This window comes from Embiotoca jacksoni, unplaced genomic scaffold (genome assembly GCF_022577435.1).
Source record: "Embiotoca jacksoni isolate LCO1_2020_lvr unplaced genomic scaffold, fEmbJac1.0.p SCAF_47, whole genome shotgun sequence".
Taxonomy (NCBI): Eukaryota; Metazoa; Chordata; class Actinopteri; family Embiotocidae; genus Embiotoca; species Embiotoca jacksoni.
Window position 1 is genome coordinate 524,366 of NW_027185400.1, and position 15,866 is coordinate 540,231.

At 43.2% G+C, this 15,866-nt stretch overlaps 1 protein-coding gene across 1 annotated transcript; it reads right to left on the reverse strand.

Annotated features, from left to right (window-relative positions):
* Positions 1 to 1,624: 1,624 nt before the first annotated feature.
* On the reverse strand, positions 1,625 to 15,504 carry trmt44 (tRNA methyltransferase 44 homolog). The gene is made up of 11 exons (XM_069169908.1): positions 15,155 to 15,504; positions 14,419 to 14,536; positions 13,504 to 13,723; positions 13,351 to 13,419; positions 12,857 to 12,964; positions 11,620 to 11,691; positions 10,418 to 10,524; positions 9,870 to 10,053; positions 8,572 to 8,905; positions 4,636 to 4,752; positions 1,625 to 3,308 (listed from the first exon to the last, which is right to left on the reverse strand). The coding sequence occupies exons 1-11, from the start codon at positions 15,477 to 15,479 to the stop codon at positions 3,076 to 3,078; spliced, it is 1,887 nt and encodes a 628-aa protein (XP_069026009.1). The 5' UTR covers positions 15,480 to 15,504; the 3' UTR covers positions 1,625 to 3,075.
* Between the last annotated feature and the right edge of the window lie 362 nt (positions 15,505 to 15,866).

The window sequence follows — 15,866 nt, forward strand, 5'->3', positions numbered from 1 at the left end:
TGTTTACATCAGTTCTTTTTGGAACGACGATGCATTCTTCCGATGGGTGAGCAGCAGACCTCCTATGATGTGTTTACGTGTGGGCCGATGAGCAGCGAGACTCACTGTGTGAGGCTGGGACTCCTCTGGATCTCCTCCTCCGGTCTCCGGAGCGGCGGATGGGAAACACAGTCATGACGATGGCTCATTCAACAGCGGTCGGAAAGGGCTGGGGGCAAAAGGTCACGACAACAGCAAGCTGCAAGTATGTGTGTGTTGTGTGTTGTGTGTGTTGTGTGTGTGTGTGTGTGTGTGTGTGTGTGTGTGTGTGTGTGTGTCACACTCCTCAGAAGTTAAATGTAGGGTAGCGGGTCGATTGGATCGGATGATCTTTGCAGACCCGGAGCAGCAGGAGTATTTTCATGAATTGATTTCTTCCAGGAAGCATAATGACGTTAAGTGGAGAGGTTGGGGTGGGCGGGGGGGGGGGGCTGGAGAGAGAGAGGGAGACGTGATTTAAACAGGTCATTAAAACCCACACATAGCTGAGCACATTATGACTGAGTGCTGTCTGTCAAGACACGACCGCACTCCCTCTCAGCTCCACGAGTTCAGCGGTATATGTCCATCACAGCATCATTTATGTCTTAATGGCCTTTCATTGCTGGTAAATGATCTTTTTTCCTCCCCAATCACAATTACGCAGAAAACTCTTCCGGCTTTCTCCGGCGCCGTCTCGCTCTCCCTGTGTCGGACCTGCTTAGACGCGTGGATATCTTCATCAATATTCAACGACACAGCCGAGGAGCTCCACGGGAGTCGCTGCTGTTTCAGTGATTATTGTCTATTGATTGGATACGATTACGTTTTAAAGGGTCATTTCACCCAAACATTGGAAGGATATGCCTTTTCTAATTCTAATGATTATTTACTTTAAAGTCATGACCAAAGACATTATTTTGAACTTAAATCAGTAATTATAAAAGTCAAAATTGTGATTTCAATAAATGTGCTTTCAGTTTTACAATTAATTTAGATTTATTGGACAAATTTGATATCAGATTTTCTCTAAGAACTTCAAACTCACAAGGATGTCCAATTCTGTGACAACAGTAATCATTAAGTGTAATTGCACTTTGTTAGGAAGACAGGACTCCCCTCTTGTCCCCCATTTGTTTGCTCCATGCAGAACCGTATGATTTGTTAAAAAAAAACTTGATATCAAAATAAGCTGCTGAGCACATGTTGATAAAATGATATCAAATTGCTTTCTTTTCCTACTTTTTGTGTGTTTCGAGGTGTGCATACAAATATGAATGTGATTCAAGCTAAATCAGGGGAGAAGTCACATTCACATCTCAGTTAGTCACATTTAGCAAATCAATCAATCAATTTGCACATCAGTGGCCTTTAATAGCAGAACTGGATCATCCAGATTAGTTTGGCTCCACCTGACTGCTCATAGCTTCAGATTACAGTCTGGAAACCCTGTTCGCACGGAGGTTTGCTCAGCCACTCTGAAGGGCCGACCAATCAGCGATCAGCAGGGGTGGCGAAGAGTGACGCTGAAGTCGAGCGTTTGCTTCTATATTTGGTTCCTACAATGTGATCGAGCTTGATGAAAAAATACAAACCAAAGCAAATATGGAGGAATTTAAGCCAGAGCGAGGACAAAGCCTTCATTTTTATTGTATTTTTTTAAGTCTGCAGTGGCTGCTTACGTGACATGGCGTTGGACTCGGGGGAGTGACTCTGTTGTTTACAGTTTGGCGAGTTTCGGCTCTCAACATACGTCATATGGTGGTCCAGTAGTTTAACCCTCCTGTTGTCCTCGGGTCAAAATGACCCGCAGCTGTGTTCAACCAAGTTCTATTTTATTTTCATATTTTTTGGGATCATTGGTGACAAGGAGGCTGTGAGGGTTTCTTTAAAGAATGATGACCAATGATCCCAAAAAATATTTAAAAAATATATAGAAATAAAATAGAACTTGGTTGAACACAGCTGCGGGTCATTTTGACCCGAGGACAACAGGAGGGTTAAAAATAAAAATCAACCGGAGGCCCGTTAGGACGTAATGACGGAAAACAATCGTAAATGGAGCGTGAGGACTCGTGTACTCATGCAGTGAACTTGGATCTTGTAATACCAGACTAAAGCTATTACTTGTCAAAACAGCACACAGCACATTGTGAGATAAGTAGAAGCTGATTAAGTTATGCCAAAAATATGCCTAATCTTCTTTTTCACTCTGCATGTGCTCTGAACTGCGTCCTCGTGCTTCATTGTATCAGTGGTCTGATTATTGTGTGTCACATAGACAAACAAAGCCCCCGAGGAGGCCCTTCTCATGGCCGCGCCGCGGTCCCTGGGAGGGCCTCGCTGCCTTTGACATTTGAGCCACAGGGTGACGGCAAACTGTGCTGGAGAGACACAGCGGAGAGCGGCCGTCTGGAGGGAACGACACGCAGCTCACCCCTCACAAACTCCTCGCCAACAAATAATTCATACCGCTAACATTTACTTTGTTCAAACGCTGTCCTCACTTTATCCGCCGCCCCGACGGTGAACCTCGGAGCGCACGTCTGAGGCGAAGGAAACGTCTCAGTGAAGCGCAGAGGTAAAATCCTGGAAGTACACAAGAGGCTTTTAAAGTTTATATCTAGTGGAGGCAAAAAGTTGGAAAATACTCCGGATGGTAAGAAAATCCATGACGCAGTTGATCATCTTAAAATTGTTCCGAAGATACGATTTCTGAACTTTACAAAAAAAGCTCACTCCTTAAATAAACAGAAGACAGACAAAGGAATCGTTTTGAAAATAAATTTCATTAAATAAGTCCAGCGGTGAGACCCTGGCAGCCTCACAGAGAATGAAGAGGACAGTGTGAAATTTAAAGACCTACATTCACAGAACCGATGTAAGGTTGCATCAGTAAAACTCACACTGCTTGGACCTGAACGTCTTCCTCTGTCCGTGTGCGGGGCTGGACGCGGGGACCGCTGGTGGACACAGCTCGGCCTTTTAATTGGAAAACAATTTAAAAATCAACTACAGAAACGAGTTCAAATGAAGTGATCTGGAGGAGCAGTCCAATCAAAGGGCAGCGTTCTTTATCTTCTTCAGCGGTTTGGTCGAGGGTCGGAGGTCATCCGGTCCGTGAGCGAAAGCGCAGCTTTCCGCCTGCAGGGGGCAGCCCTGAGCGTGGTGGTCATGAAACCAGCAGGGACGAGTTTTCAGGGCGCCGGGGGCGACGGGCTTCCTCTTAGTCTCCGCTCTGGAGGACTTCCTGTCCCGCCAGTCTCTTATGTACACTCTCCCGCCTTCCACTGAAACACAGGCAGACACGAGACCTTTCAAAATAAAACACTCCTCGCTAAAGTTCAAAGTAAATCTTTTCTGATAGAGAGTAGAGGAGTTATTTCCGGCGTTCACACTCCCCGAAGTAAACAACACGTCTGCCATCTGCATAACGAAGACAATAATAGACGAGTGGCGGTTTGAGAAGGCTCGACACGCTCCTGCTTGAATCATCAGCACACGAGAGGAGCAGCTTTCTCGTTTTCATTTAAGGGTGGAGGGGCGCGGCGTACACCTTTATTAAAAAAGGAGACGGTGGAGAAATGACAGGAAATGAAGTGAGCTTGAGGGAACGATACGCAGCAAAGATCCCCGGCTGGACCTGAGCAAAAGACGCAACAACCATCAGACCAGCAGGACACCTGCGTTTAGATCTATGCAAGTAAGAACTTGTAGGGTGGAGTGACTTGTTTCTGCTGACCTTCAGTGACTTCCTCCAGCACACCATGACATCACTGTTAGGTGTGTTTTCAGGGAACCAAGCTGCAGTCTGATGTTCAGTTACTCCTTAAGGTGAAAGCCGCAAGGAGCATTTCTGAAAACTGTTTGTTCAGTGACAGGATGGGATTTTTTATTTTTTTTTTACCTTTTTTTTTTTTTAACACTCTGTGGAAAGCTTTTCAAATGGCAACAGGAAACTGAATTTACTGCTGCTCTGATGTGTCGTTTTCTCCATGGCAACAACACCTGAAGCTCATGAGATGAAACTGACGGAAAACTGACTCTAAAACGAAGTTCAGGGTTTCCACGGTTCAGGGAATATCGGGGACTATCAGGGACTATCAGGGACTATCAGGGAAGATCAGGGACTATCAGGGACTATCAGGGAAGATCAGGGAATATCAGGGACTATCAGGGACTATCAGGGAAGATCAGGGAAGATCAGGGACTATCAGGGACTATCAGGGACTATCAGGGATTATCAGGGAATATCACGGAATATCAGGGACTATCAGGGAAAATCAAGGATTATCAGGGAAGTCTAAAAACACCTTTCCGGACAGGGAAAGTCAGGGAATTTGAGCGAAGTCATGGAATATGAGGGAATTTTGCATGTGCCAACCCATTTTTAACAAAAATGTCACTGTTTCTTTTCTGCTCATTATTGGTGACTTAGAGTGGGAATCCTGTAAATTAAAAAAGATTAAAACAGATATAAAACCCTGCAGCCTTGCGAAATTATCCAAAATTTATTTCCATTAAAAACTGTTCAATGTGAAAGTAAAAAAACAGGCTTCTGAACTCATAAGAGGTAAAAGATAAAATACACGTTCCCCTCTATTTCACGTGGACTACCTCTGAAGACTTGATGGTTGTTCCTCAGGAGCGTCTGAAGGCCTCCGCACTCCTTCTTCAGCAGCTGCAGGGTTTCCTGCTCCAGCAGCGCGGCCACCTCGCTCACAGAGAGGCTGCCTGAAGAGGAGGGGAGGAAGGAGGAGGGGAGGAACGGATGAAAGACAAGAGTGACAAAAGGAGCAGGAGGAGATCTATCGATGTTACTCTCATCAATATATTAACACACTGCTTCGGGCCTGCACGGCAATTATTTTCAGATGCAGAGAGACTTGAAAAATCCTCTCCAAGAAAATATACCAGGACAGAAAAAGTGGTCAATGCTATGTGCAGACCAAAAAAGAAAAAGAAAAAAGGACCTGAGTCCCTGTCCTTTCAGTGCTCGTCAGGGCAGTGGTGCTCAATTAAAGTTGCTCCAACGAGCTGTCAGAGCGACCGGCATGCGTTTCACCGCTGCTTCTCCCAACGGCCATTTGAGAGCATGAGTCACTGTCGTCGCTCCCCCGGTGAGACACAATTTTTAGATACCAAAGAGCAAAAAAAACAAAAAAAAAAGTAGAAGGAGGGGAGGTATTGAAATATATAAAGTTGTAAGCTCCGAGTGGAGCAGACTTTCAGCAGATAAAATATCTATCGACTCACAGCACGCCACCGTTGGGCTTTGTTTCAGGACATTTCTGGTATTTTGGGCTTTGCCCTTTCTCCCCCCCAGAAGAGAATTCAATCAGTGCTGACCTTTGGTTTATACAAATGACAATCTTCCTCCTCTTTTCTCTGACATATTGGAGAGGGACATGCCGCACGATTTCCAATTGTTCCTTTGAGCCGTTTCATTACAATTTTTGACCTAAATCTGCAAACTTCATCACACTACTGCACCAAATCTCTGGGGGCATTCCAGGCAGTCCGTGTCGGTGCAGAGATTATTGAATGCGAGATCATTTCACAGTGAAACTCACCGTCTGTGTCCCGGTTCTAAATTCTGCCGCTCGAAGACAAAGTTGAATTCATAATTTGACAGTAAATGTGACCGCAGAACTGATACAGCAATGATTTTAGGTTAGCAGGACAAGTTGTTTCACGGAAATTCGTCAAACAAATAAAATACATTCTCCACCTTAAATTTAGTTAATTCCAAAAATATGCGACGCACTCCCACATTCACAGACAGCAGCGCGGCCAAACGCAGCCCCGGTGCTGCAGAGTGTGAAACTGGGCAGACTGTCGTCCCTGCAGCTCAGGACGCCAGGGAGCTCCAGCTCTTAATATAATATCAATACAGCGTTTAGAAGCTGCCCTTTGCTGCCCACGATGTTAATGGGGATTAATGGGAGAAGGACAGTATTGATTGAGTTGAATCTGCTTGGACTAAGACCAGGCGCAGATGATTATTAATGGATTGGCATGACGTACAGTTGGACTTGTTTAAGGTTGAACGTCCCCTGTGAGAAAGATGGCCAACAATTGATGGTGTGTGTGTGTGTGTGTGGGGGGGGGGGGGTTTGCTGCTTAAGCCAAATTCAGAATCAGGCCGAGTACAGCAGCGGATCCTCGGCGTCTTCACTGAACCTCGGAAATTTCACCGAGTCGACGTTCAGTGTCGCAGAATATGAAATGCGTGTTCGATGTACAGCTGCGCACAGATTTTCATTCTCGGCATAGTTACATAACTACGTGAGCCCAGTCAGCAGTGCGGCACGCATGAATTAGTGACGGGTCACAGAGTCACAGCCACAGTGGCCAGCTTCACACGGAAAGTGTTTAAAACGCCACAGAGATTTATCGTATTTCTAGTGCACAGATATCACACGATGCAAACAGCAGTGATGTAAGCAGGTTGGAACTTTTTCTTACTTATTGAAATAAGCCAAAGTGCTCGATGCAAATGTGTTTAATAAAATGTGAACTAAAAGGAAAACCTCCAAATGATTTTGGGATTTTGAGATCTTCTAAGTAAAGATTTTTAAAAGTATTGAGATCAGATAAAACCATAGTAGAGTATTTTAAACATACGCCAAAGACAGTCACGCGATGTCATGTTATCACTTCCACAGGAAGAGAGGCGAACAAGTCCGACACCAAATATTTGGTTACGCAAACAGGACGAATCCACGGGTGCATGAAGCTCTTCTTTATATACAAGCTGAACGAAAGTGTTGTGTCTGTACTTACAAATAGAGATTAATGAAGAGTGGACAGAATTTGAAGCCAGGAAGCTGTAAACCTCCTCAAGTATCACTTTTAAACAATCAAAAAACGAGTCATTATCAAATCCAAAATGATCACCCTGTTTGAGGATGCATTAAGTCTGAAGAGAAACTGAAGTCCTTCGGATGAATCCGAGACCCTTCTGGATCTGGAAACACGGGCCGGCTCGCCCTGATTTTACCTTTTGTTCTTACACAGCAGATAACTGGTAAGAAAACCTCGATACAAATGCATACTCACGCATGAATCATAGATGGTGGTGCATTATTCATCCAGCCATCTCTATACAGAGTTGCCGTCTCCTTTTAGTCGCTGTACTTCATATTTCTCTACATCTAATTTCAGCAGCGGCACCCTGACGGAGAATTTTCCGTTTTAATCATAGTAGTCTTCATCTCGTTATCTCAATTCATATTGTGTGTGTGCGCGCTCGTATACGTGTGTGTGTGTGTGTGTGTGTGTGTGTGTGTGTGGCAGCAGGGGTGCAGAGGCATTGTCAAAGGTGCTGCGTGGGCGGTGTGTGTGTGTGTGTGTGTGTGTGTGTGTGTGTGTGTGTGTGTGTGTGTGTGTGTGTGTGTGTGTGTGTGTGGCGCTCTCTGCGCCGTGCAGTGCAGGAAGTCGCTGGCGGAGGGGTGAGGTGGGGAGTTCAAAGCATCACGAGGCCCTGCCGACTCACGCCGAGAGGGGACAGGGTGGTGATGAGCGAGGTGGGGGGAGGGAGGGAGGAAGGGAGGGAGGGAGGGAGTGGTGGGAAGGGTTCGGTTTAGACAGAATGATGGAGGAGGAGAATCAGACGGGAGGTTCAGGCAGAACAAAATCCCGACGGGTCACAAAGCAGCTAGAAATATAGTCTAAAAGGTAAAAATGTGAGGAATGACTCACTGGTGTCATTGTGGAGGTGTCAGGTTTCATCTACGCTGCCCTACGAGGGCGACACACAGTCACACATATGTGGCCAAAACTGAGCCAAAGGAATTCTCTGACATTTTGGAAAATTTAGCAGCGAGTGGCAGCCCACCGTGACACCACCCGCTGGTTTGTGAACTGCCATTTTGTGCCTTGAGTCTGGTGTTTTAGCCTCGTCGGGGTTTTTTTGTGGAGCCACAAGTGACCATATTTGGACACTAATGCCGGTAACCTGACAGCACGCCAGGCATGTCGATTCCTGTTGTTCTGGGTTTTGTACCCTCGTGGTTGAAATGCACTTTTTGTAAGTCGCTTTGGATAAAAGCGTCAGCTAAATGAAATGTAATGTAATGTAATGTAATGTAGTGTCAATCAAACCGGGCACCCCCTCAAACGCACCTCTCTTTGAGGGCTAACTGCTAATTAATAATGGAATTATTTTCAGACAATGTCACTTTAATGATTTGTGGAAAAAATGTACTGACTTTCATGAGAAGTTGATGCGTTATAAATTGGAGTCTATTGGAGCTACCGGTTATTGTTATAGCAAGCCCCTAGTGGCCCTCGGCGGTATTGCACTCTTAAACGGACAGTATAACTGCTCTGCAACAGACACAACGAAATAATGGATTCAGAAATCCCCGATGTAAACAGTAATAAGACCTGGATCAGCACGCTTCACAGATAACGTATCGTACTCTGGATTTGATCCGGATCTGTTCGTCGCTCACGTCCAGGGAGACTTTTGTAATCATTATTATTTTGTATTGTTTTTTTGTTTTTTTATCTCAGGTGTTTTGTGGCTGTTGGTGTTTTGCCATTTACCTCCTCGGTTCCAGTCGCTGTCATCCGCCGTCATTCCCAGAAGAACTTTACCGACCCGCAGAACGATGCCGTCAACGAAGTCCCGCGGGAGAGCGGCGCAGTTTCGAACCGTTTCCACCCGGTCTCGGGGCTGAAACCCTGCTCCCCAGGAGCTCCCGGGGGTCCTGTCACTCTCTGCGTTACCGCGGCAACAGTCCCCGGCGTTCACGGTGCCTGACCTTCGAACCGCGGGCCCCGCGGCGGTCTGGCGGCTCTGGATGTAACGAGCTCTCCGTGTCTCCGCCTCCGCCTCGTCGGGCGGCCGATAGTTTCTCGACTTTCCCACCAGACACACCTGCGGGAGGAAGAGCTGAATGTCAGGACGACTCCCGGCGGTGCCGACGACTCCAACTGTAAAACCACAAACTCAAAGTAGACATGACCAAAAAAAAAATAATAAAAAAACACCATGGCAACATATGTAGTGATTTTGAGGGATTTTTAAGCCTTTGTTTTTAATGTATAAACTAATGACTGATCAGCGCACATTAAAGCCCAGGAATTAATTGCTTGTTCTTTTTTACGTGCGCATGTGCGTCGTGGCTATTAATGGCTTCCAGCTATGAACCAAATGTCTCTTTGGGAGTATTAAAGACTTGATTTATTCATGTGCGTCTCTACTAAACGAGACCCAAGTGGAGAAAAGGCCTCTTTGAACTGAATGTGGTCATGACGGACGAACGGCAGCATATACATCCGAAACCTTATTTAAATGGTGTTTTCCATCCTGTAAGCGGTCTGTGAGTCAAACGGTTGAATGATGAATGCATTTACCAAGAAAAGGCTGAAAGATGAGGTCATGGTGCATTATGGGAAATATAGGATGCAGGAATTTTGACACAAACCAGAGACTTTAAAAACAAGTGGGAACTCTGCCGCTGTTTTTTTTTTTTTTTTTTTTTTTTTTTTAAACTCCGTTTCTGATCTGGTATTATTAACTTCATTTTTTTGGTCTTCAGTTATTTGATAGCTGACAGCAGAACTGGACAGGAAACACGGCGAAGAGAAATGACGAGCAATAAAAGGTCTCCAGGCAGAATCAAACCAGGAAAGATGTGATTACATAGTTTGGCTATTAAATCACTGGCTCACGTTGGCAGACGACTTAAAAAGAAGTCTTTGTATCTTCTCAGCTATATTAGCACAATAGCAGGGAATAGTTTTCATAGTAGTCACTGACTTCTTTTGAAGGACATGTTGGACAAAGAATATGTCAAACTAATGTGTTCACTACGAAGCTTTGTCTTTTGTCAGCCTACCCGTTTGGTGGACGGGATTCTCAGGCAGTCCTCTTCCGTGTTGAAGCCACAGACTTGGCTGACCTCGCTGATGAAGTCAATGTACTCCTTGTACTGAGACTTCTTACACTGGCGTCTCTGGTATTTTCCATAGAAGTCGAAGAAACAGCAAGGGAGGACAAAGTAGCGGCAGGAGTGAGACGACCTGCAGTTTTAAAAAAAAAAAAAAGGAAAGAAAATGATGATTATAAATCTTTAGGGGGTCGATGAAGTGACTGTATGTGCTACTTATGTTCATTTATGTGTTTCCCAACAGTGTTTTAAGGTTATGAAACGGTCATTACTAAAGATTATCATTTGTAGTGACAGAAGAGGAAAAAAAAAAAAAACGACCGAGGCTCAACATCGCCACCCGGTGGTCGTCTCAAAGAAGACACACTCCCATGGGAGCAAACACACGGTACACACAAACAGTCCCACATCCTCCCCTGCCTATTATGTTATTCCGATTTGGAGAGATCAGCTGGCACTTGAGCTGCAGAGTGTGATTGTGTCTCCTGATGACTCGCCTGGCTGCTATAACGGGGATCCACGGCGTGAGCTCGTCCGAGTGGTTCCCAATCAGCCAGTCTGTACCTGGGAATAAGAAGTTCTCGCTGGGAGTAATTGCCTTTTCCTGAAATAGCAAAGATCCCCAAAACAAAAGCACAAGGGCTCCTTTAAAGCAGGGAGGATGCACAGTGGTGTGATTTAATTCAGAAACACTTCATGGAAACTTTTTAATATATATATATATATTCTCAAACTTCTTTTATAATGCCAGATTTGTGAAAACTTGTGTTTTTGTTTGAATTGGGCTTTTTTTCTAAAAAAAAAAAAAAAAAAAACTTGACAAAGCAGTGACACAATCTAACTCCCCCTCAGCATTTATATAAACCCTTTCATATTTAAACAGGCGGCTCCATCTCCAACATCGCAGCCGATGTAAGTGAAGAGAATTGAAGCTTGTGAGGTTTTCGGAGAGCTTCCGAACGAAGGTTGAGGGCTGAGCGCGGCGGCCCTGAAGGGCTCGGAGAGATTGGTGTGCCACGTCCGCTCCGCTGAAATCAGTCAATAATAGATGAGTTGAAATGGAAGCAGTCAGCAGCTTGTTGTCAAAATGAGCGACTGAGGCCGGGAGGCAAGACGGGGAAAGAGCTGCGTTTTTTTCTTTTTTGGGGGGGCGCAGGCTTCTGCTCATGGCTGTGTGTTTACATGATTTTCTCCGAATTTACCATCACATCATTTAAGTCCTTTAAGTATACCGCTGCCTGATGGATAATGTCAGTGTAACATCACTGTTTCGCTGTTAAAAAAATACATTTTTCTTATATTGCTTTTTTTTTTTTTTAACAATAGTTTCATCTCCGACTGCTGCTGACAACTATGTTCATTATCAATTCATCTTCTAAAGTAAACAGAGAGATGGCGTTCATTTACGAATCATTGGCCAATGTTTGACACAAAAACCAACATTTCAATTGTATTTCTAGTGTTTAGGGAACTAAAATCAACGTGTATTTATATTTATAACCATTTATTAACTTCTTTAATTATTCGTGTTGGTCCTCAAGAGTTTGAAACTTCAAAGCATTTAAAAGCCTTTTTTTTTTTTTCACCCAAAATAAAACGACGGCGATGCCAGACAGCTGCTGCACGTGACACTGAAAAGATAAGAACTCAAAAATCAAAACCCTGATTATGTTTGGAGTTAATCCTTCCTCGCGCTCACCTCCAGCTGAGTCTGAGGGCCGTACATGTCCCAGATCTTCCTCTTCCTGACGTCGATGCCTTTTCCAGGGTGCTGCAACACAAGAAGGCGTGACGGACGGCTGCTAATCACTCATCACCACGTTGACGCCGAGGCTGCTTGCGTGCGATGTGAATTACAGCTGTCCCAGTTTCTGATTGGTAATTACAGTCACGGTGCTAATATATTCAGAAACGTGAGTCCTTCTCACCCGCTCACACCAATTTACTGTTTGTTTTCATCATATTTCATATCAAATATAAACATTTGGTCAGATGAAACTATCTGAGGACACCGCTTTGAACTCTGGGAAGTTACCACGGACATTTTTTTCACCACTTTTTTTATATTTCATAGTATCTCAAGTTGATTGAGACAATAATCAGGAAATTAATCAATAATTAAAAATAACTGTTCGTCACAGATGTCTTCCGGAAAGAAATATTTCAACAACAACAGGATCGGATGGCTTAAAAATTCACCACAAAATGAACTGTAAAAACTTTTGATTAGTGTCACCATCAGGTCAAATTTTTAATTTGTTCAATACTCTGATTTATGACCAATCACCCCTAAAACTGATCTCATCTGCGTCGTGGTTTATTGCCAGTTGGCAAATGTAAAAAGTGCAAACATGCTAAATTAACATGCCTCACAGAGCATTTGCATGGCTATAATCTATTATAATTAATAATATATAATTATTAGTCCTGATGATTTCAAGTCTTTATCTGAATAAACACCACTTTCATGACCGGCAGTCATTTTATATAAATTGAGTGATTTTTTTTTTTTTTTTTTTTTTTGTCACATTATTCGACTGACATTTGAATTAAAGCTTGTGTTCAACAATGAGGTACGATACACTCTGATTGGATGTCTATGTGACAGATGATGAAGCTTCACTAAACCAACATATTCAAGAGTTTACAGGCTAAAAAGCATAAATATTATTGCACATAGAAAATATTTCTGACCGTCCTCAGCTCGTTCTCCAACTCTTTCATCAACATGATGTTGTTTCGATGCGTTACATATAAAAACTTGTGTTCAGTGGATTTGGTTTTTAGTACGATTTTAACCAGGAAGTAACTGACTGTTGAGATCAGTTTTCAGGAACCAATGAGGGGAACTCAAATGCAAAACAAACAAAAAAAACCTCCAGTGACACATAATACTCAGCTCAGCTTTAGGTTCATTCGGCCAGCACCGAACTTACCCCTTCGTTGGTCAGTATGTGAACCAGCAGGCCGTTTCCACAGCCGAGGTCCACGAAGGACTGCGAGGCCGTCGCACTTCTCTCTGCTCTCTCCTCGGCCCACAGCACCTGCAGGCGCAGAGACAGACGCTCAATACTGCTGCGAGGTCAGAGGGCGTTGGATCTCTTTCATAAAAATCCAATTTAGGAGCGCAGCGCGACACCTGCTGCTGACACCCTTTCACCCGCCGGCAGCACGACGTACGGTTTGACCCACCGGGTCAAAAAACTGTTGTTTTTTTTCCCACACTCAAATTGATTGACACAGCTTCGGCTGCGTGTCGACAACATGCGACAGATCGCGATTGATTTTTCACCTACGCGTACGGACGTGTTTTAGGGTCAGAAGTATTTCTTCAGTTCGTAAAAATTCAAGGACAAAACAACTTTACTTGACCCACTGGCGTATTGATTTTGTTAATAAATCACGATGAATAAGCAGGTTCGGCACCCACCAGGAGATACGTAGCTATGGCAACATCCTCGTAGACAAACTTCTCGGGATCCGTGACCTCAGGCCAAACCTGGAGAGAATACAACAACAACAAAATCACAAAACATCATCAACGAAAAGACCAGACGAGCCCCGGAGCGTCCGTTCTCTTCACCTGGACCATGGCCTTGTACTTCTCCTTCAGCCGCTGGTACACGAGGCCGTACTTCTCCAGCGGCAGCAGAGACAAGGTGCTCCCGAACTCGCTGCTCCTGCACTCGGTGGCCCAGCGCACCAGTTTAGGCAGCAGGTCCGAGGACATCCAGGGCAGCTTGGCGTAGGCGACGCCATCGGAGAACCACGCGTCCTCCGTCAACACGTGCAGCTCCAAGGTCCTGCGCAAAAAACAAGGAGTCGTCTGCAATGTTGTTGTTTTTCTGTACTTAGAAATTATTTCTATGTTATATTGATTTTTTTTTTTTTTTGGGGGGGGGGGGAGTAATTTGTACTCTTTCCTGTTGAATAGTTTCCTGAATGTCCTGCTCACTGTCCTACTTCAACATACATCAGGAGGACTTAAGGGTTTAAAAATATCAATAATAATAAGCATTAACTACCAGCTAATTAATGGTTTAATAATCATTCAGTTCATGTTAGTTAAGGTTTCAATTTATGCCTTACTTAAAGTTTATTTAGGTTACTATTAGTATTAGTAAACACAGCAATAAGAATTAACTACAGGTTAATTAATAGTTAGTTAACGGTTGAGTCACCTTGTTGAAACTTAACATTAATTTGAAGAGCAACTGTGATTTAATTGCATTTTTTTTTCTCAGTCCCTGTAATTTGTATTTATTAACTGATTACAACATGTCAATAAACCAAACTAATACAACTAAACAGTAATTATGCCAAATTTACAGTGTTAATATATGTAAAAGTATCTGTAAGCTTATTGTCAGTGACATAGAAGTATTAAAATAAATAATTTCAACATTTTATCCGGTCAGTTTTGTCCTCGTACGCAGTCATGTTGACCTATGACCCTGTTTTAGGACTCCGCTGGACACAAATATGATTTCAGACTCACCACTCATCACAATCCTGATTGCGGAGCTGAATCTGATAAACGTTGCCCCGCTTCAGAGACACTTTCCCCTCTGCATCCTCTTCAAACGGAAGAAAAGTCACCTGTTGTCTGCAAAGGTCTACACAACACACAAACAAAAAAAAGGTATTAAGACTTATCAAGGACAAATTGAGAGTTCAGAGCAACAGTCAACAACCGAGTCATATTGATTAACGGTAGATATTCAAGATTATTTATTAATATGTGGAAATAAATAGCCTATATATCCAAAGGTTGTTTTTATAGAGAAAATGAGCAAAAAAAAGACTTCATCCACTCCCATTTAACAAGGAAATATTGTACTTTTTATGACAACACGTTTATTTGACAGCTGTGGTTTTGAGTTACTTTTCTAATTCAAGGTCTAAATACAAATATACGATTAATACATCAAAACACAGCAGATTGAAATACCAATAATAACAATCTAACATTATATAACACTGAAAGGGATTTTTATACTTTTATTATATTATATATATTTATACATATAATATATTTATATAATTCAAAATATATATTAATTTTAATTTAATTTAAAATTAATTTAAAATAATTTAAAATAATTTTATTTTAATTTTTAACTTAAGTTAATTAAGTTAACTTAATTAAATTTAAATTAACTTAAATTTAAATTTAAGTTAATTTAAAATATATATATATATTATATATTTTTATCAATGAATACTCACGTTACCTTTTAGTACAACTTCTCTCTGCAGGTTTGTCCCATAACAGCTGACTTTCGGGATGAATGTCCTGACAGTGGAGGACCAGGGTTTGTTCCGGGCGGCTGAAGGCCCGCCGGCGGGGCCGAGCGGCAGGTCCTCCTCCCGGAGTCCAGCACCCAGCAGGAGCCGCAGGTCCTCCCCGTCCGCGGCTTCGCTCTCGGTCTCTTTAACTCCGCAGAGACGCTTGTTTACGACGTGAGGTTTCTTTATCCACACGTCTATCGCGGACCAGAAACCTCCGGGGAGAGTCTCACCTCCTCCGGGGAACTTTATGTCGAAGACTTTCGGCATCGTTGCTCGTCAGAGTTTCGTTTTGTTTACCTTCGCGGAATATTATATCGTCGCGTTTTTGATGACGTCTCCCGATGCGACGCAGCAAAGCAACGCCGCAACGCCGCGGTAGAGGGCGCTGTTTCTCTCGGTCTCGATTATCGGCCTATTTCTGCCCGTTGCTGTTTTTGTTTTGTTGTTTTGCTTTGTTTTGTTTTTTTTCCTGACTAGATAACAAACAAACACATAAACAAAAGGACGACAGTGGCCATAAATATTACCTGATTATTTTTATTTTTTTTCTTATTTAAATAAAGTTGATTTATAACAAATCACATAATCGGACTCCTCAGGTTTATGACAATAACAACAACAATAGGCTCAGCAAGTAATCTGCTGTAATCAATG